Source organism: Quercus lobata, chromosome 6 (assembly GCF_001633185.2).
Source record: "Quercus lobata isolate SW786 chromosome 6, ValleyOak3.0 Primary Assembly, whole genome shotgun sequence".
Classification (NCBI taxonomy): domain Eukaryota; kingdom Viridiplantae; phylum Streptophyta; class Magnoliopsida; order Fagales; family Fagaceae; genus Quercus; species Quercus lobata.
This window is the reverse complement of record NC_044909.1, coordinates 7,111,353-7,138,230: the sequence shown is the minus strand read 5'-3', so window position 1 is coordinate 7,138,230 and position 26,878 is coordinate 7,111,353. Positions and strand designations below refer to the sequence as shown.

Sequence of the window (26,878 nt, the reverse complement as noted above, 5' to 3'; positions counted from 1 at the left end):
AGGTTCTTCACAGGCGGGTGGGGTTGCAAATGATTCAAAAGTAGGCTTGGCCGAAAATGAGGTCTCAAAAGTTGATCCATTTGCTTCAAACAGGCCACCTGTTGGCCCAAGCAGTGCTGGACACGATTATTATCAAGGATCTTTAGCTCATAGGAGCAGTCAGTCATTTGATCATGAAAGTCCATCAAGTTTGGACTCGAGGTCTGCCAACTCACAATCACAAGAAAGGCAGCAAAAGGATGGTAAAAAAGCCACCACAAAGAGGAAGAGGGGAGAGAACTCCTTACCTATGGAACAACATATTGACAATACTCAGCAACTTGATACTCGGAATGCTGTAGTTAATCCAAGAAAGGGGAAGATGAACAAGGTTGAACCACAAGCAAGTCTTTCAGTTAAAGGGGGTGAGCGTACTAACTTCAATATGGTTCCAAGTAGTGGCCAGATGGAACACTTTGCATCTTTGTCTGGTAGCATGAGACCAATGCTTAGAGTCAAGCAAGAGGGTCAACATACAATTGAAAGGCAGTTGGACTCATCAAACATTAGCAATTCGATGCTACGGGCCCCAAATCCAAAATTCCCTGAAGAAGTGGAAGTTTCCTCTGCTCATAATGCTTCACAGCAAGGGGGTTCCCTACCTTCTCATGACATCAGGGGTGTATGGAATCAAAATAAAACAGGATTACCATTTGAAAAATCTCAAATTCCCAGGTTTCCTTCTAATGTTCCTGGTAATATGATGTCAGAGATTCCAACACAGCAATCAACAACTCCATCTCTTGGATCAGGTAAGGACATGGAAGATGTTTCAGCATTGACTTTGTGGATTTGAAAATTATACACCTAATTTTTATGGGCTTGAAAATCTGTAAATGTTTCAACTTTAACCAGGATCAGAGTTGGCATAACAAACTATGGACTTAACACTATTTGAACTAAAGAATCTGTTTCTGATGAGATTTATTAATTTTGGGATGCACATCAGTATTGGTCCTAATTTGATTGTGTAAAAAATTCTTTATCCTGGGGTAATGTCTTTTCTTTTGATTATTTCCTGGGTCTGAGTTATGTATGGGGTACTGCTGGAAAATTTTTAGGTGCTTTTGGCAAGGTTCACAGCGGGATGCCTGTTGCTTCTAGTTCTTATCCGGTAGTAGAACCTGGATTCTCAAGTCCAATGCAATTCAGTGGTTCTTTGGAGCATGAAGGAGGGTCAAATATGTTAGCTGATGCCAACAAGGTTGTTCAGGTACTTATATTTTATTCATTATTTTTGCTTCCACTCTTGGATAAATTAAATGTGTGCTCATGCTCCTCAATTAGTCCACTTGCATTCTATTGTGTGTTTCCCCCCCCTTCATATTTCATAGTAGACATTCTTTTCATGCTTAATCTTCTTGTAGTCTGTGGTTACATCCTGTGTAAATGGTTTAATCTTTGAGTTTTATTAATAAAACTTTTTACTTATAAAAAAAAATACTAATAAATTACTAATTGTTCCAAAAGCTTAAGCTGAACTTAATCACTCAACTACAATTCTAACACTCTCCCTCGCGTGTGGGTCTAAACTCCCCCTTAGTGAGTGGGGCCCAACACGTGGGGTTTTTAACATTTTAAATGGGAGGAAAAGTGAAGACACGGATTGAACTTTGGATCTCTTGCTCTGATACCATGATAAATTACTGATTGCCTCAAAAGCTTAAGCGGTTAGGAACTCGTGATTAAATTTAATTGCTTAACTACAGTTCTAACAATTACAGTAGACGAATTTGCTGCTTTAACTTTCTTCCCTGGATTTATGTGCCTTAATTGTAGTTTCTTTGCTTAAAGCCTGCAGCTAATATTTTCTAAATATCAACTTAATCCATTCTGAGATTAGTTACTATCAAAATTTTACTAGGTCACTCTGAATTGAGGTTTCCTCCTTGAGAGTTTAATGGTTTGCTGGATGCTTTGTCTTGGATTGGAACTAATACTTTTGAAGCTCTTCATTTTATGACAGTAATTGCCCCCTACCTGGCCTGAATAAAAAAGTGGATTAAAATGCTAGCAATCATGGTATGGTCACTATGATTTTAGGTGGCTGATAGCTGTAAAACATTCAATTGGGTTTGAATTGAATTGCTGCATATATGGATTCATTGAATTTTGTATATTAAATTTAGTAAAAATTTCAATGAGAATACTAGAAAAGATGACTATAAAAGCTTCCTTAACTCTAAGGTGATCTCGTCTTTTTTTTTTTCCTTGTGTTTTGGGGTGTCCCCCCTTGGCATCTGTTTGAAAAGGAGAAGGAAAAAGGAAACTTGTAAAAAAGGTTGACTCAGGAGCAGTTTTGATTTTGAGTGAAGTATTTTAATCTTCCTGAGATTTTCCGAAGCATGCTTCATTTATTGGGTTTTTATAACAATTTCTATTGCCTAAATTCAGAAATTTCTGATGGTCAATGAAGATTGTATGGCTATATTGTAGTGTATTTTATGTTGTCTATGAAAATGGTCGGTTACATTGTTAAAATATTTTCTTCCCCTTCTGCCTGTGAGTTTACTATTTCAATGTACACATTTTATGGATCTGTGATTGGATTTCCTGTTTTTGTATATACATTTTCTCGTTACATCTTTCTAAATAGTGTTATATCTTGTTAGATGGATAGAAACACTCTTCATTAATTTATTTTTCCCATTTTTTGGTTACGTATTCCCATTTGCACTTGCATGAAGCAAGGAATTGGAAGTCCATATTGGCTGTCTTGTTAAATTTCAAGTGTTTCAGCTGGTTTTACAGTTTCAGACTGATACTGATTCTTATCCCATTTCTGAAACTTTTTGAACTTCAAAGGTTTTTTTGGGTACATTGGTATACCCATATTTTGAAATGGGATGATATGAATCTAATTCTTCATGTACCAATGCTGAAATATTTTGCTTCGGTAAGCAAACTGAAATGGTTTTGCCTAAATGGTATTTATAACTTTGGTTAGAAAACCTTTTGGTTTTATTGTAAGTTGAATATTTTGTTTCCTTTTTATGTTTCCTATTATTAATTTCTTTGGGGATAAGAAATTAAATAGAAAGAAAGAGGTAAAAGATACTCCCTCTTTCCCAAAATGTGTTCTACTTTCCATTTTTGGATGTCCAAAAATAAATGTCCACTTTCAAAAATTCAAAAGCATATTTATCTTCATCTTCCCATGTTAATCTTACCCATTAAGAAAACAACCAAGACACTTATTGAAAGCCGTGCCCACCTTTAGAAATTTTGATAAAGGCATTGCACTTATTCTACGATGCCAGTGAGCTGTAGCTCAAATGACACTTCTACCTTCCTTAAAAATGGCATGTAGGGTAAGGTTGTGAGTTCAAAACCCACTAGATGCTTGTGGAACTCACCAATAAAGAAAAGCATTGCACTTATTGTTCACTATTAAATTTCATGCTGTTTCAGACCAAGCTTCATTTTGGGATGGATGGTGTAGGAAAAAAAAAAATTCTGGACGGGAAGCTTTCATCCAAAAAGTACTAGTTTCTAAAATATGATTACTATTTATGTCTTCTTATTCAATTATGTTAGTGCAAACATGTCAAACTAGATGTTTTTTTAATGTAAGTTTTATGTATGTTGATTTCTTATTATGCCATCTCCTTTCATTTTAGTTGGTTTTTGTGTTGTGAGCTTTTTGATTTGGATCATGTTTGAAGTTTGTTCTGCATGTTGTGTCATCTCAAATTCTGCTATTTAAAGCTTTGTGTGTATATCAACTGGCCAGCATAACATGTTGTTTTTGTCAATAGAGTGGAAGGCAAAATAGTGTTACAGAAATGAGTATGCCTAGGAGCATGGCTCCCAGAGATACAGGAAAAGCTCCACTTCCCCAGGCTCCAATGGCTTCTGGCATGCCTTTCAAGGAGCAACAGTTGAAACAGCTTAGAGCTCAGTGCCTTGTCTTTTTAGCTTTCAGGTTGGTAGCACTTCTTTAGCATCTGCAGTCATTTTTTGGTGTTGCAAAGTTTCTTATCTTTGATCAAGTCAGGTTGTTATGAGTGGTGGTTTTCTATGTGCAGAAATGGTTTGTTGCCAAAGAAACTGCATCTTGAAATTGCACTTGGAAACATCTTTCCTAAAGAAGGTAACCAATAATTAATAATTTTTCTTCTTTGGTCTTCATGCATTAACTTGGAACTAATCAGGTAGCAATATAGATGGACCTCGCAAAGAGCTTATTGATCCTAAAGGGAAAGCACAGTCTTCTAATGAGCCAAGTAGCGACCTGGATGTTATGATGCCCTTCGGAAGACTGAACACTGCTAGGGACACTGATATAATCTCTCCAGTTGCTTCATCTACTGGAAAACTCCAGGAGGCTGACACCTTTCCAAAGGACGCTGAGAGCCCAAAAATGATGGAGGAAAAAAATGGCCCAACTTCTGATCTTTCTGTAATTGCAGACGAAAGGAAACTTATTCTGGCTGGAAGAAAACCTGAGGCTGAGAGACAGACTCAGGAGATAACTTCACAGCAGCCCAATTCTTCAAATACAAGGGGTAATCCTGTGGAAGATATGGAAAATGGCCATCTGCAAGTTGGGAGGTCTAACCAAGCATCTTCTGTAATGGGCATAAATAAGCAGATGAACCCGGAGATAATTAGCTGGACTGGAATTGGAAGTCATAATGAGGTTTCTAGGGGTCCCCTACTAGGCTCTTCTCTTCCGCATGAGTTGGTGGCGGAAAGAAAAGATAGTAATCCTAGTCAGTTTCAAAATATCGGTAATAGTATTGGTCTGGGGAAACAACATGCAGATGGTCACCCTTCTTTTTCATTAAAAGAGCATTGGAAGCCTATTTCAGGAGTTGAAAATGATCATCAGACAGTAATTCCAATGAGGGATGCTAGTATGATGTCGAAACATGCATCTCAAGGTAAGAACCATGCCTCTAATCCAGACTACAAACCACTTGTTGTTGATGGCATGCTTACAGTGGCATCTTGTTTATCACAGATCAAGAAGAGGAAAATAAGTCAGTATCTACTGATTTGCCACCTTCTCCAAAGTACACCATGTCAGAGAAATGGATTATGGATCAGCAGAAAAAGAAAAATTTAGTTGAGCGAAGTTGGAAACTAAAACAGCATAAGGCAAACCAAAGGATTTCTGCTTGTTATACCAAGTTAAAGGTTTGTTACAGAACTTAATACTTCAGTGCTTGGCATATTACGTCGCTGTATCATTTACCAAAAGACTGCCAAATGTGTTCATCTGATGGTTATTATGGTTTTTAATTATCCTATTTATTTATGTTTTCTTGGGGATGTGGGGTTGGGGACTAAAAGTTGCTGCTCTAGTGTCAGAATTTTTGTTTTTGTTTGTTTGTTTGTTTTTGGATTGGTAAGTTTAACATGCAACTGGTGGTCCTAGAGCTATGACCTCACCATCCACCTTGCTCTTACTAGGCAAGAAGGTGCCATCTGTGATAGAGCTTGTTGGCTTGCTCTGTATCAGAACTTTGTTATTTTTTATTATTTTATTTTTGGTTTGTTTGTTTGTTTTTTTTTTTTTTGGTTTTGTTTTGTCATTCTATAATATTGGATCATGGGCGATAGTACAGAGAAGGGAACCGACCATTGTCTATTCAAAATGGAGGTGATAAGTAATCCCTCTTGAATACCGGCCCTGTTTAGTGTCAAACTTCTGTTCAGTATTTTAAAAGGGTTTCCGACTTTTAGAAGACAGTGGATATATACACTTTTCAAAATTGAATGATGCTGATTTATTGGTTAAATTGATCCCTATGGATAAGAGGTTCACTGAGGAAGGAACGTTATAGAAACTCATGAAATGATGATTCTTTCTTGGTTACTTCTGAAAAGATGCCTCTGTTTTTCCTCCCGGTCTTCAAAATAATATTTAAGTTGATATTATAATTGTCATTATTGTTGCGAACATGGGATCTGTTGAGCATCTAAAATTTACCAATTGGGGTTCATACTGTTAGTTTTGGGCTTCCTTTATCTCAGTGTGAGCGGCCTTTTTGAAGTGATGGGTTTCAGGCTTGTAGGCAATGTTTGATGCAATGTTACCTTAGGAATTACCTGATTAATTGAGCTTTTGCTGAGAGGAAGGATTAACCTTTTTTGAAGAAATGGCATGCTTGACCTTGGTCTACCTTTTAAATGAGATTTGTATATGATTACCTGCTTGTAGGAAAGGGAAGGGGCTGAGAGTTGAAATGTGAATTTTTCAAATGATGAAAATCTTCATCCAAGGGGCTTCCATGATATTGTCTTAATTCACATACTGTACAATACTCATATAGGCAGGATGCATTGGAAAATGCTTTGTTTGTAGGTCTATTTCTGTAAAGACCTATGATGTTGCATGTGTCATGTGTTACTTATGATGCAGGAAAATGTGAGCTCATCTGAAGATATATCTGCAAAAACCAAAAGTGTCATAGAATTGAAGAAACTTCAACTACTGGATCTTCAACGGCGCCTCAGAAGGCAATGGATATTCCTAATTTTACTTCAAATTTTTAGTTATACTCTTTCATTTTGACACTAAATTTCTTTTGTTTTGTGCAGTGATTTTTTGAATGATTTCTTTAAACCAATTACAAGTGAAATGGATCGCCTGAAATCATACAAGAAACATAAACATGGTAGGAGGATAAGACAAATTGAGAAGTTTGAGCAGAAAATGAAGGAAGAGCGACAGAAGAGAATTCGTGAGAGGCAGAAGGAGTTCTTCAGTGAGATAGAAGTTCACAAGTATGTATTTTCTCCATCCAGTTCAGACCGTTAAGTATTCTCATTCTATCTTTTCAATGTATTTTTTTTTTTTTTCATGTGTTTCTCAGTAGTGATTCACTTTTGAGCACAATGATTACGCTTATTGACTTACTTGATAACCTGAACTTTAGGGAAAGACTGGATGATGTGTTCAAAACTAAGAGGGAACGCTGGAAGGGTTTTAATAAGTATGTGAAAGAGTTCCACAAAAGGAAGGAACGTATTCATCGAGAAAAGATTGACAGAATCCAGCGTGAGAAGATTAATCTATTAAAGATCAATGACGTGGAGGGATATCTGCGAATGGTGCAGGTCTGATTTGTCTTACGAGATTTTTTACTGTGATAACAGTGGTATGGTTCTTTCATTCTTCTTGCATAACATTTGATAATTGTATTAGGATGCCAAATCAGATCGTGTTAAGCAACTTCTCAAGGAGACAGAGAAATATCTTCAAAAGCTTGGATCCAAGCTACAGGAGGCAAAGGCTATGTCAACACACTTTGAGCATGATATGGATGAGACAGGAGCTGTGGGTGTCATTGAGAAGAGTGAGAGTATTTTTGAAAATGAAGATGAAAGTGATCAGGCAAAGGCAAGTGTGTTCTTTGTTCACTTTATTGAATTTATATTAAATTAATCTTTACTAATTTTTGTTTTTGTATGTTTGCTGTGCAGCACTATATGGAAAGCAATGAGAAGTACTATATGATGGCTCATAGGTATTAGTATTGTTAGATATATAATGCTTTGCACTGTCACTAGCTTAATATTTGATTTTATCAGTTGGGAATCTTCCTTCAGTACTGGCTGAAGGCAGCCTTCAGTCTCCTCTTCATTTTTCCTTTTGTCTTAATGAAATCTGGATGACTTGAGGCCACTGATTTAGCAATTTCTTTTCTTAATTAATTTTTATTTTTATGCTCTTAGCAAAAATCTGATAATGAATGTTGGTTGTTGCAGTATAAAAGAGAACATTGCTGAGCAGCCATGTTGCCTAAAGGGTGGAACACTCAGGGAGTAAGTTGAATGTGCATTTATTTGAATTTCTCTAATTATCAATGTATCTTATGTTGGCTTTTTTGGTAATTTTTTTAAAGGATGGTTGTTTCCTGTCATTTTTATTTGATATTATATGCTTTTAGTGATTAATTGACTGGTATTATCCACTTTATCTTATCAATGTGTGAGGACAAGTATGCTCTTTGCTGTCTTTCTTGGGTTTGAATTCTTAATGACTGCAGTTTTTGACTTTCAGGTATCAAATGAATGGCCTAAGGTGGTTGGTTTCACTATACAACAACCATTTAAACGGAATTCTGGCTGATGAAATGGGCCTTGGTAAAACCGTCCAGGTATGGCTTGCTTCTGAATCTGTCATATTCTGGCAGGAGTCTATATTCTAGTTTCTTGTTACACAGCCTCATATTTTTTTATGTTAACAATTTAACTTTTGGGTTCGTAGGTTATTTCTCTAATTTGTTACCTTATGGAAACCAAAAACGATAGAGGGCCCTTTCTTGTGGTTGTGCCGTCTTCGGTTCTACCTGGATGGGAGTCAGAAATTAACTTCTGGGCCCCTGATATACTCAAAATTGTCTATTCTGGGCCTCCAGAGGAGCGGCGGAAACTATTTAAGTAATTACTTTTGAACACTGAACACTGACTGGTGTTTTTCCTTTTACCCTTGGTTTTTTGTTTTTGTTTTTTGGTTTTTTTTTTTTTGTTTTTCACTTTATTTGATCTTTTGTTGTGCTATATGTCGTCTCAGCTGTTCCTTCATATTGTAGGGAAAAAATTGTTCATCAGAAATTTAATGTCCTTTTGACAACATATGAGTATCTGATGAATAAGCATGATAGGCCGAAACTAAGTAAATTACACTGGCATTACATTATAATTGATGAAGGCCATCGCATAAAAAATGCTTCTTGTAAATTGAATGCGGACTTGAAGCACTATCAGAGTTCACACAGATTGCTGTTAACTGGAACTCCACTACAGGTAAGAGGCTATTCTTTTTCATGCCTTTCTTTAATTTATTATTCTTACTCTTATTTGTTTAATAATATAAGAAACATGCTCTATCTAATTTCTTATCTTCTTTTTTATGTAGAACAATCTTGAGGAATTGTGGGCACTGCTTAATTTCTTGTTGCCTAATATTTTTAATTCATCTGAGGATTTTTCTCAATGGTTCAACAAACCGTTTCAGAGTAATGGTGATAATTCGGCTGATGAAGTAAGCATGAACTTGTTCTGTTATTAAGACATTGATGTTATTCTCTCTATTTTTAAAATTATAGTGTCAGAACTCATTAATCTCTAAAAACTATAATTGCTGATGATGCATTGTGACTAGGCCTTGCTATCCGAGGAGGAGAATCTTTTGATCATAAACAGGCTTCATCAAGTTCTACGGCCATTTGTACTTCGGAGGCTGAAACACAAGGTGTTTAATATGATACTTTGTGCTCAGTAATCATATTTACCTCTTAGGAAGTTCTCTAAGCACGTATTGATGCATTTGGGTTCATTCTTGTTACTGAAATAGTGCAGTGTGTCTCTGTGGCTCTAGTAGTCCTGATTCTTGTAATGTAGTTTTACATCTCAGTGGAAATAACTTCTCAGTGAACAGCATAACATATGCACACATGTTTATGTATGCATATCTATATGTTTAGTTGTATGTATGTGTGTGTATATATATTGCTTTTGGATTTATGTTTGGGACTGTTTCCTTCAGTGTCCTTCTCAATGTAATGCATTCCCCCAAAGATCTTTGTGGGTAGACCTTTTAACAAAAGCATTTTGCCATATCTAGGACACTGACATAAACGTGTAAAAAAAAAAAAGCAGTGGTACTAGTTTTCAGTTTGTTCTGTTCTGATGTCTGTGGAGTCAGACCCAAACACTGTAAGTCTTGTTTACTATTATCTTTGTAACATTTTGTGATGGTATGATGATATGGTTGTTCAAAATTGATATATTAATTTGCCATATGATAGTGATCAATGTTATGATCTTCTTGATCAGTTAATATGAGTTATATTTCCAATCATAACTGGGCTTATTAGAATGTTTTTACCGTTTTCACTTAAAACTTATTACATATAAGGGCTTAGGAAATAATTTTGAATAGTGTTTCCTTTTTTCGCTTTTTAGCCGTTAATTTAAAATTATTTGGTTAGGCAATTCTCATTTGGTAATGTTCTTGTGTCCTGAAATATGTGTTTTGGTAGGTTGAAAATCAACTACCTGAAAAGATTGAGAGACTTATAAGATGTGAGGCTTCTGCGTATCAGAAGCTTTTGATGAAGAGGGTGGAAGACAATCTTGGTTCTATTGGAGCCTCAAAGGTTTCCTTTTATAGTGCATTATATTCTCAATTCACTTCTTTCCATTTTCCCCACCCCATTTTCATGTTGATTAAGAAACTCTTATTGACTAATTATTTTTAGGTTACTATAATTATGTACTCAACTTTGAAGGCTCAAATTTTTCAGGCTCGATCTGTGCACAACTCTGTTATGGAGCACCGTAATATATGCAATCACCCATATCTTAGCCAGCTTCATGCAGAGGAGGCAATGCTCTTTACTAATCCATTGAAGTTCTGGCTTGTTCTCAGAAAGAATGAGGGAAGGGTGAAGAATAAAGTTCAAGAAATGGCATTTTTTTGCCAATCTTTGTCTGCACTTCCCTTTCCTTCATTCTGAGAGGCCAACCAAGGGTTGAAGCCCTTAAATTTTATTCTCTATTGTTTGCCTACATTGGTTTGGCCATAACGTTAGCTTTCCTTTTGTAGGTTGATAATTGGATACCCAAGCATTATCTGCCACCGATTATTAGATTATGTGGGAAGCTTGAGATGCTAGATCGGTTACTACCCAAACTAAAAGCAACAGATCATCGGGTATGATATCTTAAAAATATTTCCTGCTATATAAATTATAGTAGCTGGGAGAATTTGATGTTTGATGAATTTTTATAATTGCTTTAAGGGATTGCAGTTTATATCTTACTACTGTTATTTTTAAAAGTTCAATAACCATTTTATATATGCTTCATGAGGCTCTTTCATCATTCTTTTGCTGTTAATTCCCCCCACCCCCCCTCTTAAGCTCATTCTCAATATTCAGGATCATTTATATTTATGATGGTTAACTTTAAGGAGTGTTGACACATGCATTTCTTGCCTCAGCATCAGTAATTTAGGCCTTTTGTGCTGTGAAATATATGCTTATAGATTGTTCTATTACGTTCTTTTTAAACCAGTCAATTTGCATTTGCTGTATTAAGTGCACGCTTGGTTTCCTTTTATCTATCGAGTACTTTCTCTTTTTATTACAGTTGCTTATAAGTATTTTAAATTTTGAATAAGATATTGTGCTAGAAATCAATGCTTTGGGATTTATGGCTCTGCCTGGAACTTGTAACATTGCAGGTTCTTTTCTTTTCCACAATGACTAGGCTGCTTGATGTTATGGAGGAGTATCTCCACTGGAAGCAATATCGGTACCTTAGGTTGGATGGGCATACATCTGGGGGTGATCGTGGTGCCCTTATAGACAAGTTCAATCAACAAGATTCACCCTTTTTTATATTTCTACTCAGGTAATATATGATGTTGGAACCTGTGAGAGCCTGCGTTTGACAGACCTCACTTGCAGGCCTCATGCTTGATTCAGTATGACTGAAGCTTCTGATAGCAATTATGGCTTAGATGATTATCAGTTGCCTCTAGAGTTGAGCCACCTATATTTATATAACAACAATAACAAAGCCTGACTCCCAAAACTTTGGGGGAGCTGCCTAAATATTCTTTCTATAAAATTTTGTTATTTTATACTTGTTTCACTCTTACTGTACCACTGATGAACAGTGTCACCAATAATGAATTTGAATTACATAAAAAGCTCTGATGTACTTGCATGTGTTGGTAGCTTGTGCATGTTTATATCGTCGCTGACATTAATTGTGTGGTTTTAGCATTCGAGCTGGTGGTGTTGGAGTAAATCTTCAAGCTGCTGATACAGTGATCATATTCGACACCGACTGGAATCCACAGGCAACATATAAATACTGTTAATTGATTTATTTTGTTGAGATGGTACTGTATAGTGGTGATTCTAAAGCTGGTTACTTAGTCATTTATTTATGATTTTGATATGTTGTTAGGTTGATCTGCAAGCACAGGCAAGGGCTCATAGGATTGGCCAGAAGAGAGAGGTGCTTGTTCTTCGATTTGAAACTGTAAGTAGTTTTCCCATTGTGTTATGTCGTTGAACTCGGAAATTTTTCAAGAAAGAACCAAAACTTGTTTTTTGTTTGTTTTTGTTTTGGTTTTCTTTGGATGGGCCTGAGTGGTGGTAAGGGAGAGATCCGGATCACCAACTTTTGCCTCGTAAGGCATAGTCTCCTATCATTGTGCTACTCTTGGGGTTAAACTTCTTTTCTCTATCTTGAGCTATATATTTAAAGTTGTAGAGGCTGGATGCTTAACTGCATGAGACTGTATTTTTTTTATAAAAGCATGAGTTCGGATTAGCTATTTGCTGAAACTCTTATTTTCTATTGGCTGAAAGTTCAAAAGTACAGTTATACCCAGAAAATGTGAGGCTTTATAAAGCTGTACATAAACAAATAAGCTTAAGGAAAGATGCTAAATGCACTATTACTAGTCTTTACATATTCAATTTCTGGATAAGTGATGAATGCCTTACTGAAATATAAATCTCTCATGACACAGTTAGGGTTAAAGACCCTTCCCCAAGTCATTAGCATGAATTCAACGAAGTTTTTATTTGCCCGTCTTAAACTTTACCCATAGGAGTACACTAGCGTGCTTATATAGTCTACTAGGGACTAAACCCTAATCCTAATTGATTTGGGACAGAGCTCATTTACTGAACTTGAAATAAACTTGGCTCGAGGAAATTACTTAAAATACTAAGGTGGAGGTGTGAGGGTGTGACAGACTTTGTTGAGATCTTAATGGCAGTGGGAAGTTTGATACTCGGTCCTTTTATCATAAGATTCGAAATGCAGCTCCTTCCACTTTCCCTTGGAAGAGAATTTGGAAAGTTAAGGTTCCTAAAAGGGTGGCTTTTTTTATGTGGATAGCAGCCCATGATCAGATTCTAACTTTGGATAATCTTATGCTTCGTGGTCGCCTTTTGGCGAATTGTTGTTGTTTGTGCTGTAACAATGCGGAATTTGTGGATCACCTGTTACATTTTTGTCCGATAGCTCATTCTTTATGGATGTATATGATTCGGTCGTTTGGGATTGAATGGGTCATGCCAGGTTCAGTTGTGGACTTATTATTTTGCTGGTATCATTGGCTTGGGAAGCATAGCTTTGATATTTGGGATTTGGTTCCAGGTTGTTTAATGTGGATTATTTGGACTGAACGGAATAGGCGGTCTTTTGAGGATGAGGGAAAAACTGTGGTTCAGTTATTAGAGTATTGCCAGCGGACCCTCTTTAATTGGTCTCAATGTTGGGGTTATTCGGATAGTTCTACCCTTTTGAATTTTCTTTCATTTGTTAGAATAGATTAGGAGATGCTTTTGTCTTTTTGTTTCTTCTTTTCCTTTGTTCACTACCATGGACTCTTTGTGTTTCTCTTGCTTTTCTTTTATCAATAATATTCTCTTCCTACTTGTCAAAAAAAAAACTAAGTAATAACCTAATTAGCTAATAAGGCCTAAATTAAAATCCAATGAACCCAATACTTAAAATGCAATTGACTTCTAATATAAAATAAAATTGTCTTTGCACTCTTTACATCACTCTCCACTGGTTGGAGAAAACTTGGTCTTGAGTTTTGAAGTGTTAAGGATAAGCTCTTGCACAAATCCTTGAAACATCTTAGGCAGCACTAAGAACAAAGAAGCTTTCTGGTCCAACTCGTAACAGTAAATTTCCACTTCATGTGTCGTGGAGGGTTGATTAGTATCCTATGAAGCACAAGTGCAGATTCAGGTTTGGGTGTGGGTGCGGGACTCGGTAATTTTTGAAAAAATAGGGTGCGGGTGCGGGTGCGGCGGGATACGTTTACTAATAAATTATTAAATATATTTTTATTTACAAATTATTAAATATATTTTCATATAATGGTAAACATATACCAATTTAAGAGCAATAATAACTATAAATAATTCAGTAATTTCAATTTAAGTTGTTTAATTTACAAATAATTTGACAAATATATAATAAGTTAATAACTAAATAAGAAATCAACTCATTTTATTTTATTTTAGTTTTTAACATGTATTTTGGCTGATTTCGGTCGGTTTCGGCGCGGATTGGAAAACAAAAAAAAAAAAGACTGGCGAATCAGCTCGTTGAGTGCGAATTGGCGTGTCGCTGAGTGTCGGGTGTGGGTGCAGCGGCCTTAGAGCTGTACCCGTGCTTTCTTGTTAGTATCAGATACATTAAACTCATTGTTCAGAACATATGCACTGTCTAATTCTTTGCTCTCTTGTTGAGCTTTCTCTTGATCAAGCAATGAGAAATCTTCCTTCTCAGTGAGAAGTAATATTCCTGACTCTTCAAAAGATTGAATTAAGTCTGCTACACATGGTTCAAGTATTCTAATTCACTGTTTAGACTTGTGGTTTGTTTTCTTGCTACTCTATTGTTTTAGTAACATTTTTGGCACTTGTACTTCTATTTGAGCACTAGTTTTTGAGATTCTTGATGTTTCTTCATCTCTAATGTCTCGTTTCCAACATTATTGTCTCCTGTGTGTGAAGTTGTTGTTTCCTTAATCCATTTCTTGATGACCATCAAATGTAGTTGCCTCCAATATCACCATTGTGCACCCGAATAATAAGTCTCAATAAAGAACTGTGACAAGAACTTGTGCTTGCTAACTAGCATGCAAGTTATTATTGGAACTCTTTGGACATATGCGGCCATGTGGGTCTAGATGGTCTTGAAGTGGGTGAAGGGTCTGCAACGACTTGAAGACCTAAGGAAAGTAAGTGTGTCCACACATCATAATAGAGAGGCATGGCTCAATTTGAAATCATAAAGCTTAACCAGAATGAGAAATTGGTCTTCATTTTTTTTACTTAAAAAAAAAAAAAACTTGGAAAGCTTGACCAAAACAACATCAATCTTACTTATATTTTACATTCCTTGTTTTTAATTTAACTTAGAAATTAAAACAAAACACAAGTGTACAACATTATAATGGGTGTAAAATCCAACATGCAGTCAACCTTGACTTGGATAGGGACATGGCGGCACTGCATGTTGGCAGTTGTGGTGGCACGACCAGGTCCTGGTGTTGATGAGGTGAGTCTCCAATGTGATTGGACAGTACTCGCTTACTGAATCCATTCATAAACCTAGAACCTGGTAAACTTAGTAACAAAAGCGTCACAACATCCAAAGGTCGCCTTAGGGTTCTTAAGTAGGGGGCAAGGAGGAGGTAGTGAATGTGAGATTGGCTGATCAGCTAAATTTTGGTCCTTCATGTGCTGGAATGATGATGTCGCAGTTGTGGTTTAGTACACAAGGAGAAGAGGACAAGGTCAGCGGCAATGAAGTGATCTCTCTGGTATGGGCTTTGCAGCAGTTAGGGATCCAAATCCCGATGGCATCATTTGCGATGGAGTGGCAGTGTTCACTTGGACCGCGGGTCATCCCAAATTGAGGTGGCATCGCTGATCTTGGTGGCCTCTAGTTAATCAAGGCGGTCTTGGTGTTTGTGTGACTTGCAATGGGCTAGGCAGCAGAACATCGATTCCTTTTTTGTTTTAAATAAATGGTTGATTGTGTGGTTTCAAGTTTTGGATGGGTGGGTTCACAGTTGCAGTGATTGAAAATTTTGATGGGGTTGGGTTCAAAAGTTGCTTGCAAAAATATTGGTTCTGAGTTTAGGAATAGCTTGAATTTTGCTCTAATACCAAAATTGATGCAAGGAAATGAACTCTTAAGGACTTAGCAATTTTTAAAAATTCTTTTGCAGGAAACAAATAGAAAAAACCTAAAAATCAACACCAAGCAGGAATATAAAACCTAGAAATTAACATTTAGAGTTGTCTTGAATCAAAACCAAGCCAGTGGCATAAATTTTTTAATTATCCGTCATAAACTCTCTCAATTTTAGTACAATAGTGTGCTTGTATAGGCTATTACCTTTAGGACTAAACCATAATCCTAATTGACTTGGGCCAAAACACAATTATTGAGATTTGAAGATAACCTAAAAAATCTATGAAATAAAATAAAATAATAATAATCTAATTGGATGATAAGATCTAAAATAAAATTTAATGGACCAATAGTAAAAATATGAAATAAAACTAGATTAAAATATAGGGAAAGTAAAATGTAGGGGTCAAATGTTGCAATTGAAAGTTTGTGGACTAAATTGTAATACAGTCAAACCACAAAGTTTGTGAACTCTTCTTTGTGCTTCCTGCATCACTTTCTTGTTGCATTAGAACCTCTAGCCTTACATCATTGAGCACTTTTACATCTGTTGATACACTTTTTATGCTGCACGTGATGGTTGTCTTTTGGATTATAAATTTATTCATTGTTTTGGGGATTTGTGGAATATACTTTTTTTTGTAACTACTATTGTTGTTACTCTTTGTTAGGAGGCTAGGTAGTACATAATTTTGGGCATGGCCTGCGGATACTATCATCATAAACAGTCCTGATGAGATCTCTAGGACACTGTAGTACTAAATAATATATATATATATATATATATAATTTGAATGACCCAATCTAGCCAATTAATCGTTTACTTTTTTCTTCGAGAGCCTTGTAACTTGACTGGCACTTCCTGGTGTTTCCAACTGAGACATCCACAGTTCAAATGCCCCCCCGCCCTTTTTCCCCTTGGCCAAGGTGGAGTGTTGTCCTGGACAAATGAATATTTTGTTCTCATACTGGCATGCAGATTCCTGCATTGCTCATATTTTAAAATTTTTCTTTGCCCTAGGGTTTTTTTTTTCCCCTCATTTGAACTTTCTACTCCTAATGGCCCCAAAAAAAAAAAAAAAAATTGGAAATATTCTGATTGCAAAAGTTTTTATCTATTCCAAACTTTTACTATCTCCTTGTGGAATATCTTTGGCCCTTTTTCCCCCTTTCCTATAAGTGGATAATTTGTTTGTAAAGTTACACCTGCATCACTTGTTACTTGAAGTATCTGAATATGGAAAAACAGTTAATGATCTGATTATTTTTTACCCGAGAGACTTTTAATTTTGAACTCCATAGCCATCACTGGATTCTAATAATTTCTTGGTTATTCTGTTGTGTTTTTCTGTGCATTTGTGAGTGGGAAAGGAAACAGAGCTGCAGTATAAGCCTGGGTGGATGGCAAATAATTTCTGTTTTCATTTAATTGGCTATATTATTATTATTATTATTTTTGTTTTGAAAATGGGATGATATGGATTGTGGAACTAAATACTATGTTAGAAAGGAGATATGAAGTTTTCAATGCTAGAATAATACATAAAATATGGTTTCTTCTAACTTTTTCTACATTTAGGTCCCTGAATTTGCAAGTTTCTTTTAGGATATGCTATTTTTTCCCAACATATTGTTTGCTAAATTATCTTGAAAAACCACTTTTTCTGTATTTAGGTCCAAACTGTTGAAGAACAAGTCAGAGCTGCAGCTGAGCACAAACTGGGAGTTGCTAATCAAAGCATCACGGCTGGTTTCTTTGACAATAATACAAGGTAATTGGGACATTTTTATGCTGAAGTTTGCCATATAGCTTTCTGAGCAGTTTGAATTTGTTCCTGACAATTTTTTTTTTATCATAGTGCTGAGGATCGAAGGGAATACTTGGAGTCCCTCCTGCGGGAGTGCAAGAAAGAGGAAGCTGCACCTGTGTTAGATGATGATGCCCTAAATGATCTAATAGCCCGCAGGTAAATCTTTTTTGCTGTTTAGTGTTAGTTCTCTGTCTGCACTTGATTTTGATGTAACTTGTTACTGATGATGAGACAGTGTGGCTCTTAGGAGCTGTTATTTCTGCATTACCATCTATCTGGAACATGTCTATCATGGTTGAAAATGACAGTTAGGTGGTTGTGGCTGGAATTGCTTTTGATAAGGGTTCTTGATAGATGAATGTATCTTTCCCATTATTTAGTTACCCTCTTCAAAAGAAGAACACTTATACCTATGCACTGCTGGTATTTCACCATTGTATTCCATCCTAGGATGATATACCTTTAAATCACAAGCCGCCAGGGTCTATTATGGAAATAGCTTGCACATCAACTTAGTTTGGAAGCTTGGCAAGTGTAACAGAGTATTATGTTGGATTTGAATTTTAATGGGCTTAATAAGTTCTGTATGCTGTGTTTTTGCATAATGGATTTGACTCTTCTGTCCTGCTTTTTTTTTTTTTTTTTTTTTTTTGAGAAATAATTACAACATGCTGCTAACCACGTAGCTCGAACCCTTTCCCCCCTAGAACACCAAGCACTTTGTGCATGGGGAGGTGCCAATTCAGCTACAAGGCCTTTGGCCTGCTTTTGAAATTATAATAGCTATCCATTTAAATTTGTTCTAACTGTTACCCCCCCCCCCCCCCCTTCTCTCTCTCTCTCTCTCTCTCTCCTTACATCAATAAAATCCTAGTCCCTGTGAATGATTTAACATTATCTTGTATTGGCAGCGAGTCAGAGATTGATGTATTTGAATCTGTTGACAAACAAAGGCGGGAACAAGAGATGGTACGCACATATGCATTTGCATTAAGGCTGTCTGTGTCTTTGATTTTGAATTGCATATGAATGCTTGGATATTAGAATGGCTGCCTGTCTAATGTAGTGACTTACTAGAACTTCTAAATTTCTGCAGGCAACATGGAAGAAGTTGATATGTGGACAGGGGATGGATGTTTTGGATCCTGTACCTTTGCCGCCTTCTCGCCTTGTAACAGATGATGACTTGAAAGATTTTTATGAAGCAATGAAGGTATATGAAGTGCCAAAGGCTGGGGAAGTATCTAATGTGGGGGTAAAGCGGAAAAGTGAGTATCTTGGGGGCCTTGATACTCAACATTATGGAAGAGGCAAACGGGCAAGAGAGGTTTGTTGGTTGTTTGATATGCATTATTTGAGCATGTGCTCTTGCAGTTTCCTGCCTGCTTTTTCTTTTATGTGTGTATCCAATTGATTGAAGATTTTCATCTTTAAAAATTGGTTTTGATGTTGTAGGTGCGTTCATATGAAGAACAATGGACAGAAGAGGAATTTGAGAAGATGTGTCAGGTCGAAACCCCTGATTCTCCCAAACCAAAGGAAGAAGGAAAGGAGACAAAGTTGCCAATGGAGGCTAGTAGATTTGTGGGGCCTGTTGGTAATGATGAACCTGCTCCAACCCCAACTCCAACCCCAACCCCAACCCCAACCCCGACCCCGACCCTGACCCCAACTCCAACTCCAACTCCAACTCCAACTCCAATCCCGACTCCAATCCCAACCCCAACCCCAACCACACTACCCCCACCACCCCCACCACCAGCTGCTGTGGAGCCTCCACCTCTGCAACAAAGCAAAGAGGTAACACCACCTTCTAAGCGGGGCCGAGGAAGGCCAAAAAGAGCAACATCTGATAAACCGCCAGCTGCCACCGTGCCTCTAGCATCTTCCGGACCTGGCAAAGCAGATATGGGGTTACAGAAAGGGACAGTGTCTACCAATACTACATCTGGTTCTGATTCTTTAACCAGTCCTATTAATGTGAAGAGTGTCAGTGGAACTTTGCATCAGATTGGTGTAGGGATTGCACCTAGCTCTCAGCCTGCCACCATTTTACCTTCTGTTACTTCTGGCTCTGAGTCGACTTTTGCTTCCCCTTCTGTACCCATTAAAGCAAAAGGACCAGGTCGGAAAACTAAAAGTGAAGTGGAAGCACCCCGGCGTAGGGGAAAGAAACAGGGAGTGGAATCACCTGCTGTTCCTGGTGGTTTAGTTGGCCCTGATTTAAAACTAAATGAGCAATCACAGAATAAACCCGTGAATCCATCTGGGAGTCAAGCCATTACCACGAGTGGAAGTGTTTCTGACATTCCCACTGCCCATACTCCAGATTCTTTGCCGGGTGCTGCTGCTTTAAAATGTACCACAGTAACTGATCAGCATTCTGGTATAGGGATTGCTTTGAATCCTCAGCCAACCCCTCCTATCCCTTCTGCTTCTCTGGTTTCTCAATCCACCCCTCCTTGTGCTTCTGTACCAATGCCAACTAAAGGGCAAACTCGAAAGACTCAGAGTGGAGCGCCCCGGCGTAGGGGAAGGAAACAGGCAACAGTATCGCTTGCTGCTCCAGATATGCTGGCTGGTCAGGATTTAAAACCAAATATGCATTCACAGGATAATTCTGGTGATTTAGAGCAGAGTAGAAAGGAGAATGATGCTCTGGAAATGACAAATGTTGTCCAGGAGCAAGTATGCCATGCACCCAATGGTGTACCCGGTCAAGGTAAAAAATCAAATGACCAATCAGATAATTTAGCCCAAGGCCAACAGACAATAAATTCATCAACAATGCAAGAAAGCGCTGCCACATCCCCAGGTAATTTCAACACATGTTTAAAAGTTGATGAAATTGTTGCACCACTAATATTAAAGGATGAATTTTTGTCTATAAAAATTGAGGAATTTCAAACTTGTACAGGGCCTGCCTTGGGAAAAATTCAAGATGCTGTTGCATGTGAGAAGCAATCTGTGACAGTGGAGATTTCACCTGAAAATGCCTCGTCAAAACCGAAAAATAGTGAGCTTTCAAGGAATGAAGCTGAGGTTGTCCCGAGTGTACCTGTATTAAGTAAGACTGTCATTGAAGCGATAAAAAGCCATGGTTCACAGGATGAAATTCATCCAGTTGTGTCAGCCACAAATGCTGCAGCTCCTGTTTTATGTCCACCTGATCCATTTTCTGGCTCTTCTCCTGTGGAAGGCATCAGTAAGACTCTGCCTAATGTTGCTGCCAAGATTGCTCCTAGCTCTCAGTCAACTCATCCCAACTCTTCAGTTGCCCCAGTCTCTCAAGCTATCCCTCCTTGCCCTTCTGAACCTATTCAAGTCAAAAGGCAAGGTCGTAAGACTCCAGCCAGAGCAGAGGCACCCCGGCGTAGGGGAAGGAAACAGGCTGCAGTAATACCTGCTGTTCCTGATGTTTCAGCTGGTCAGGATCCAAAACCTAGTCTTCAATCACAGAACAGATCCGGGGATTCATTGGGGACTAAAACCATTGGCCTTAGAACTAAGCAAGGGACTGATGCACAGGAACTGACGAATGTTATTCAAGCTCCAGCAGCCGATGCCCATTTACCTGGTGGTTTAGCTGGTCATGATCCAAAAAGAAAAGAGCGATCGGCCAATGCCGCCCAAAATAAGCAGCCAACCAGCTCGATAACAAAGCTTGATGGTGGTGCTGGAACTTCAGATAAAACTTCTGCTTTAGGCCGAATTCAAACTGCTAATATAAATGACGTTGCTCGTGTGATGAAGGAGGTCTTTTCGGGAACTTGTACATCAAAAACTAGAATTGTTGAATCTATTGGAAGTGAAGGAAGGGATACCCCAAAAGCAGCTGTATCAGTTAAAACCTTCGTGGAGGTGGCCAAAATCCAGAGTTCGGAGGATAAAGCATGTTCAGCTCTGCAAACTATGGAAACAGCAGCTCCAGCTTTTGGTGAAAAAAAATCAGAGAGTAGAGCCAATGCCAAAATAGAACATGACAGTGCTCCTATTCTGAGCGAACCCCTTGTTCCCGTGACTAATATAGGCAAACCTGAAAGTAACTATGCTGCTGACTCTGTTGAAAAGGTGGAGGATTCAGGACAGATTTCTAATGAATTCACGCCAAGTAAAATGGAGAACATTTCTACAGTTTCTCTCATTGGTGGCGAAAAAGATGTTGATCCTTGCCAGAAAGCACCTCTGGATGGTGGCCCCCCTGGATTTAACACACGGGCATCTTGTTATCAGGTAGGTTCATTGTTGGTATGTCCAGTTGAAGTGGGGCTTGCTGTTGTATTTGATACTAGTTATGTAAACAAATCTGAGTCGTCTTTAAAAGATGCTCCAAAACCATGTTTATGTTCCAAATTTTCCATTAAGACTGATGTTTCTGTTAACCCTGGAACTACTGGGCAGGTTTCTAATGAAGACTCAACCATGCCAAGTAAAATGGAGAGCATCAGTACAGCTCCTATAAATGCTGGCCAGGAAGATACTGACCCCTGCAATAGAGGACCTGCAGATGCTGGTGAAAATCCTGGAACTACATCCATTCCAACAAATCCAGAACATTCAGACATGAAGTCTCCTGTTACGGGTGAGAGTGGTTCTACAGACAAAGCAGAGCCATCTGTTAAAGAGCCTTTGGGATCTTCTATTGGTATTAACAGCCCTGAAGGTGTTTTAACAAAAGCAGATGATGTTGGTGATCATCCTAGAGTGACCTCACCTATTTTGCAAGCTCCAGATCATTCTGGCTTAGTAGTAGCTCCTGATGGGGTTGAGACTGGGATTCATTCTGGGAACAAAACGGAGTGCGCTCTAAAAGAGTATTCAGAATCTTCTCCGTCTAATATCAAAAGCATTGGATGTACCACAAGTTCTATAATAGCTGATGATATTGGTGATCATCCTAGAGAGGCTACATCAATGTCTGTCTCAACAGATAATTCCAGTGTGGTCAAGTCTCCTGGTGTGACTCAGAAGAATTCTGAAGTTAAAATAGAGCCCTCTCCAAAATCTTCTCCTCTTGATATTGAAAGCCTTGAAGGTCCTGTAGCTCTTCCTGGAAGTCTAGAATCTTCAGGTGTTCATAATTGCATGGGGTTAAAATTAGACATGCCTTCTGTGGAAGCTAATGCTACTACATGCTCAAGTGAAGCTATTGCTGAGGGCTTGGAAATTTCCCAAAAAGACATCAATTGTGGAGCTGTTGTTGGACCAGCTGATACTGCCACGAGGTGTGATACTATCACTTCGGATGAGACTCCTGAGAAGGGCCAATTGGTTGCTTCATGTGTTGGCAGTGAAGATAAAGAGGACCCTATGTTGGGAACTGTGAACTCAGTTGTTGCTGAATCTAGTAATGCTGACAATCTAAAAGATCATGATGAAATGCCACTGCCACCCGAAATTCAAAGTTCTGAGGGTGGTGTTGAGGTTCACAATATGGAAGTAGACCCATCTGAGGGCCCTGAGAAGGTTCCAGTCAGCAGCTCTGTACCATTGCAGGATTCAAAGAGTCCTGAAGCTGAGATGGGTGATGCAATTGATGCTTCTGAGGTTGGTGGAATTTTGCCAGTTTTAGACCTATAAATCAAAACTTCAAATTCTTGAAAAATTGGTCTGTACTTGGTACCTAGATTTTGAATGCCACTAGTCTTGTCAAATTTAAAATTATGGGAGTGGAATTATTTTAAGAAATCCAAGTCACTCCACAAAAATATAGTAACTCATGTCATAATGAAGAGAGAAACCATTTTAGAGAATGAAAATTAAGTGTCAAAATTATATTATATATTGCTTTTACTTTTAATACAACTAGTGTGTAACCTTGTGTATATGCACGGGTATATTTAAAAACAATTACAATTATAGATATACATATATATAGGTAAAAGCAGAAATAATAACTATTTTTTAACAGAAAAGTTCAGCAACCAATATCTTTGCTGCAATTTCTACATATAAACTTTTAATATCATAATTTCCAAGCAAATAATAAAGCAATAAATATTAATATATAATAAAAATCAAAGGCCTTATGATATATTTAAAATTTTTATTTTTATTAGGGATTTCTTTTAATGATTGGAAGAGATTTGAGCCTAATATCTATGCTATCCCTGACCCATTCATTGTTCTCCTAAGCCCCTTGGTGCGTTTATGTCACTGACTGGTTTATTGTTATTAACATCATGCCAGGCTGGTGGGATTTTGCCAGAAGCAAATATATCAGAAAATGTTGATCTGCCTTCATCATCCATAGCAATAGAGGAAACAGAGGTTGACACTTCCAATTTGGGTCCAGTTGGCTGCTCAGTTGCTCTGGAGGACTTGAAACAATCTGAAGCTCAAATGGATGCTGAAATGAATGTTTCTCAGGATTGTGGGATTGTGCCTGAAAATCTTTCTGAAGATATGGATGTTCTTCATTGTCCCTCAACTACTAAGGATGAAAATATTGAGGGCTTATCTGAGAAGGGTCCAGATAACAGCATAGTATCAATGGGGGAATCAAATTGTTCTAAACCTGCAATGGATGATCAAATGGATGCTGTTGATAGCTCAGAAGCAGTGGATGAATCAAAAGGGTCTGAAGCTGAAGTGTACAAAAAGCTTGATGGATTATCTGACAAGGGTTCAATTAGTGGCTCAGCACCAGTGGTGGAATCCAAAGATTCTGAAACTGAAATGGGTGATCAAATGGTTGCATTTCAGGCTGGTCTGATCATTTCAGGAAATGCTGTATCAGAACATATGGATCTGCCTTCTTCTTCTTTAGGGACGGAGGCAGAGGGTCTGCCTGAGAAGGGCCCTATTAGCAGCTCAGTCCCACTCGAGGAATCAAAATCTCCTAAAGCTGAGATGGGTGAGAAGGGCCCAATTAGCAGCTCAATCCCACTCGAGGAATCAAAATCTCCTAAAGCTGAGATGGGTGAGAAGGGCCCCATTAGCAGCTCAATCCCCCTCGAGGAATCAAAATCTCCTAAAGCTGAGATGGGTGAGAAGTGCCCATTTGGCAGCTCAGTCCCATTCGAGGAATCAAAATCTCCTAAAGCTGAGATGGGTGAGAAGGGCCCAATTGGCAGCTCAGTCCCACTCAAGGAATCAAAATCTCCTAAAGCTGAGATGGGTGAGAAGTGCCCAATTGGTAGCTCAGTCCCATTCGAGGAATCAAAATCTCCTAAAGCTGAGATGGGTGAGAAGGGCCCAATTGGCAGCTCAGTCCCACTCGAGGAACCAAAATCTCCTAAAGCTGAGATGGGTGAGAAGTGCCCAATTGGCAGCTCAGTCCCATTTGAGGAATCAAAATCTCCTAAAGCTGAGATGGGTGAGAAGGGCCCAATTGGCAGCTCAGTCCCATTCGAGGAACCAAAATCTCCTAAAGCTGAGATGGGTGATAGTATTGATGCATCTCAGGTTGGTGGGCTACTGCTAGATATTAATGTAATTTATAACTAAATTCTTTGAAAGTTTGCCTGATCTTTGTATCTTGATTTTAAAAGCCAGTAGGCTTTGTCTGTCCAAGTTATTGGAGTAGACCTGGTAACTGGTTCTGACAGGTAGAATTAGTTGTCCATAGGTTTTTACTAGTTGAGGCGAGAGCAAACGTAACTTTAAAGGTGTTCCCTTATGTTATCCTATATATATATTGGGGTGGGTTATGGTAACAAATCCAAATCAGCTCACAAAAAAAATATATAACTCCTACAAAAAATGGAGAGCTAAATTTTTAAGCTTCAAATTTTACTATGTATTGCTTCAATTTTTAACACATCTAGTATATTTTTTTCTTTTCTTTTTTCCTTCCATTTTTAGAAAAGAAGTTCTTGCCTTAGCATCATAAACTATCAGTATCTTAAATTTACAAGGGAAGAAAATGAGAAATAAATATTCACTCATGATAAAATGCCTAAACGTACACAAGAAAAGTGAACATTATTTATTGCTTTTGTTACTTGAATTTCTATTTTATAAATTTTTACCCTATTAATCTTGATAAGATTTGGACCTAATATCCTCAACCACATTCACTCAGGTTCCTTTTTTCAAATTCTGATTTGTTTTGACTAATAATCTCAGGTTGGAGGGATTTTGCCACAAGAAGATATATTAGAAGTCATTGATCTGCCTTCGTCTTCCACGGTTGCCAAAAAAAATGTTGAAGACTCCTCTGATGTGGGTCCAGTTGGAAGCTCAATAGCACTGGAGGAATCAAAAGGATCAGAGGCTGAAATAGTTGATCAAATGAATGTTTCTCAGGTTGGTGAGATTGAGTCAGGAAATGCTTTAGAGAACATGGATTTGCCTCAATGCTCCTCAGCAACAGAGGGTGAAAACATTGAGGGCTTGTCTGAGAAGGAACCAGTTGGCAGCTCGGTAGCAATGGAAGAATCAAATAATTGAATAAATGGTTCTCAGGTATGAGGGATTGCGCGAGAAGAAAATATGTCAGAACTCAGAAGACATTCATTTGCCTGTGTGCTTATCAGTGACGGAAATTGAAAATGTTAGAAGACTGATCTGGGAAGCTTTCTGCTGATAGCTCAACAGTGGATGTGAATCAAAAGGGTCTGAAGCTTTAGCATGTATAGATGTAGAATCTTCTTGTACAGTTTTGTTATAATTTCCTGATAATGGTAACTGGTTCTAGAACAGCTGGATTACACAAAATGGTAATTAAGAATTGTATTGATCAGTTTCTTAGTTATGACTTGCTCTCCGGTTATATATTAGATCGAGCATTGCTATATATATAAAGGAAATTTAGCTACTCTTCAGGGCATTTATATGAGTTCTCTGCATATATCCGTTTGCCTTTTTCTGAATATTTCAATGGGACACTTCGTCGGACCTGATGTACTCACAATCGACCGCTCTTGCTTGAAACACAGCATTTGCCTTGAAATCAAGCCCAATTTACCTCTGAGTTTGCATGGCAATGCCCATCATTCCTAATCATTACATAATTTAACTTCTTTGGTCTGGGCTTATCTTGTCACTTCCCCTAGCCATAGTTTCTGAGATGACTTCTTGCATTATCTAGGATATTACTCACCATATAGAAATTAGAATTTTTTTTTTCCTTGCTGACTTGGGTGTTTAGAGCTCTTCAAACTGACTATTCTCTTGGGTTTATGTAGTCCTTTTATCTCCTACACACATCATACATACATTAGGTAATTATAGAGAGTAATCTCCTAATCCTAAGATGCTAGTTAGAAGTTTTGAATCATGTTCCTTTTGGATCTAAGATCTTGGGAACCTTCGACCAGCCTCTTGGAGTTGAGAAGTCTGGTGTTGTTGAAAGTGCCTGGAACATTGCCAATGAA

The 26,878-nt window shown here is 37.9% G+C and overlaps 1 protein-coding gene across 1 annotated transcript in view; it reads left to right on the top strand.

The window, feature by feature from the left end:
* The window catches only part of LOC115993996 (chromatin structure-remodeling complex protein SYD), a 29,646-nt gene extending 3,311 nt beyond the window's left edge, over window positions 1–26,335 (top strand). The window contains 32 exon segments of the mRNA XM_031117999.1: window positions 3–791; window positions 1,101–1,252; window positions 3,798–3,964; window positions 4,068–4,132; window positions 4,206–4,972; window positions 4,975–5,181; window positions 6,410–6,507; window positions 6,589–6,774; window positions 6,927–7,107; window positions 7,196–7,390; window positions 7,474–7,517; window positions 7,759–7,815; window positions 8,054–8,150; window positions 8,261–8,433; window positions 8,586–8,799; window positions 8,912–9,037; window positions 9,158–9,247; window positions 10,038–10,154; window positions 10,302–10,382; window positions 10,604–10,711; window positions 11,243–11,412; window positions 11,788–11,866; window positions 11,977–12,051; window positions 17,422–17,519; window positions 17,607–17,714; window positions 18,470–18,527; window positions 18,655–18,885; window positions 19,014–20,373; window positions 20,476–21,791; window positions 21,960–23,105; window positions 23,748–24,965; window positions 25,629–26,335. Of these exon segments, the coding sequence (XP_030973859.1) occupies window positions 3–791; window positions 1,101–1,252; window positions 3,798–3,964; window positions 4,068–4,132; window positions 4,206–4,972; window positions 4,975–5,181; window positions 6,410–6,507; window positions 6,589–6,774; window positions 6,927–7,107; window positions 7,196–7,390; window positions 7,474–7,517; window positions 7,759–7,815; window positions 8,054–8,150; window positions 8,261–8,433; window positions 8,586–8,799; window positions 8,912–9,037; window positions 9,158–9,247; window positions 10,038–10,154; window positions 10,302–10,382; window positions 10,604–10,711; window positions 11,243–11,412; window positions 11,788–11,866; window positions 11,977–12,051; window positions 17,422–17,519; window positions 17,607–17,714; window positions 18,470–18,527; window positions 18,655–18,885; window positions 19,014–20,373; window positions 20,476–21,791; window positions 21,960–23,105; window positions 23,748–24,965; window positions 25,629–25,952 (10,097 nt within the window). The 3' untranslated portion in view covers window positions 25,953–26,335.
* The last annotated feature ends 543 nt before the right edge of the window (window positions 26,336–26,878 follow it).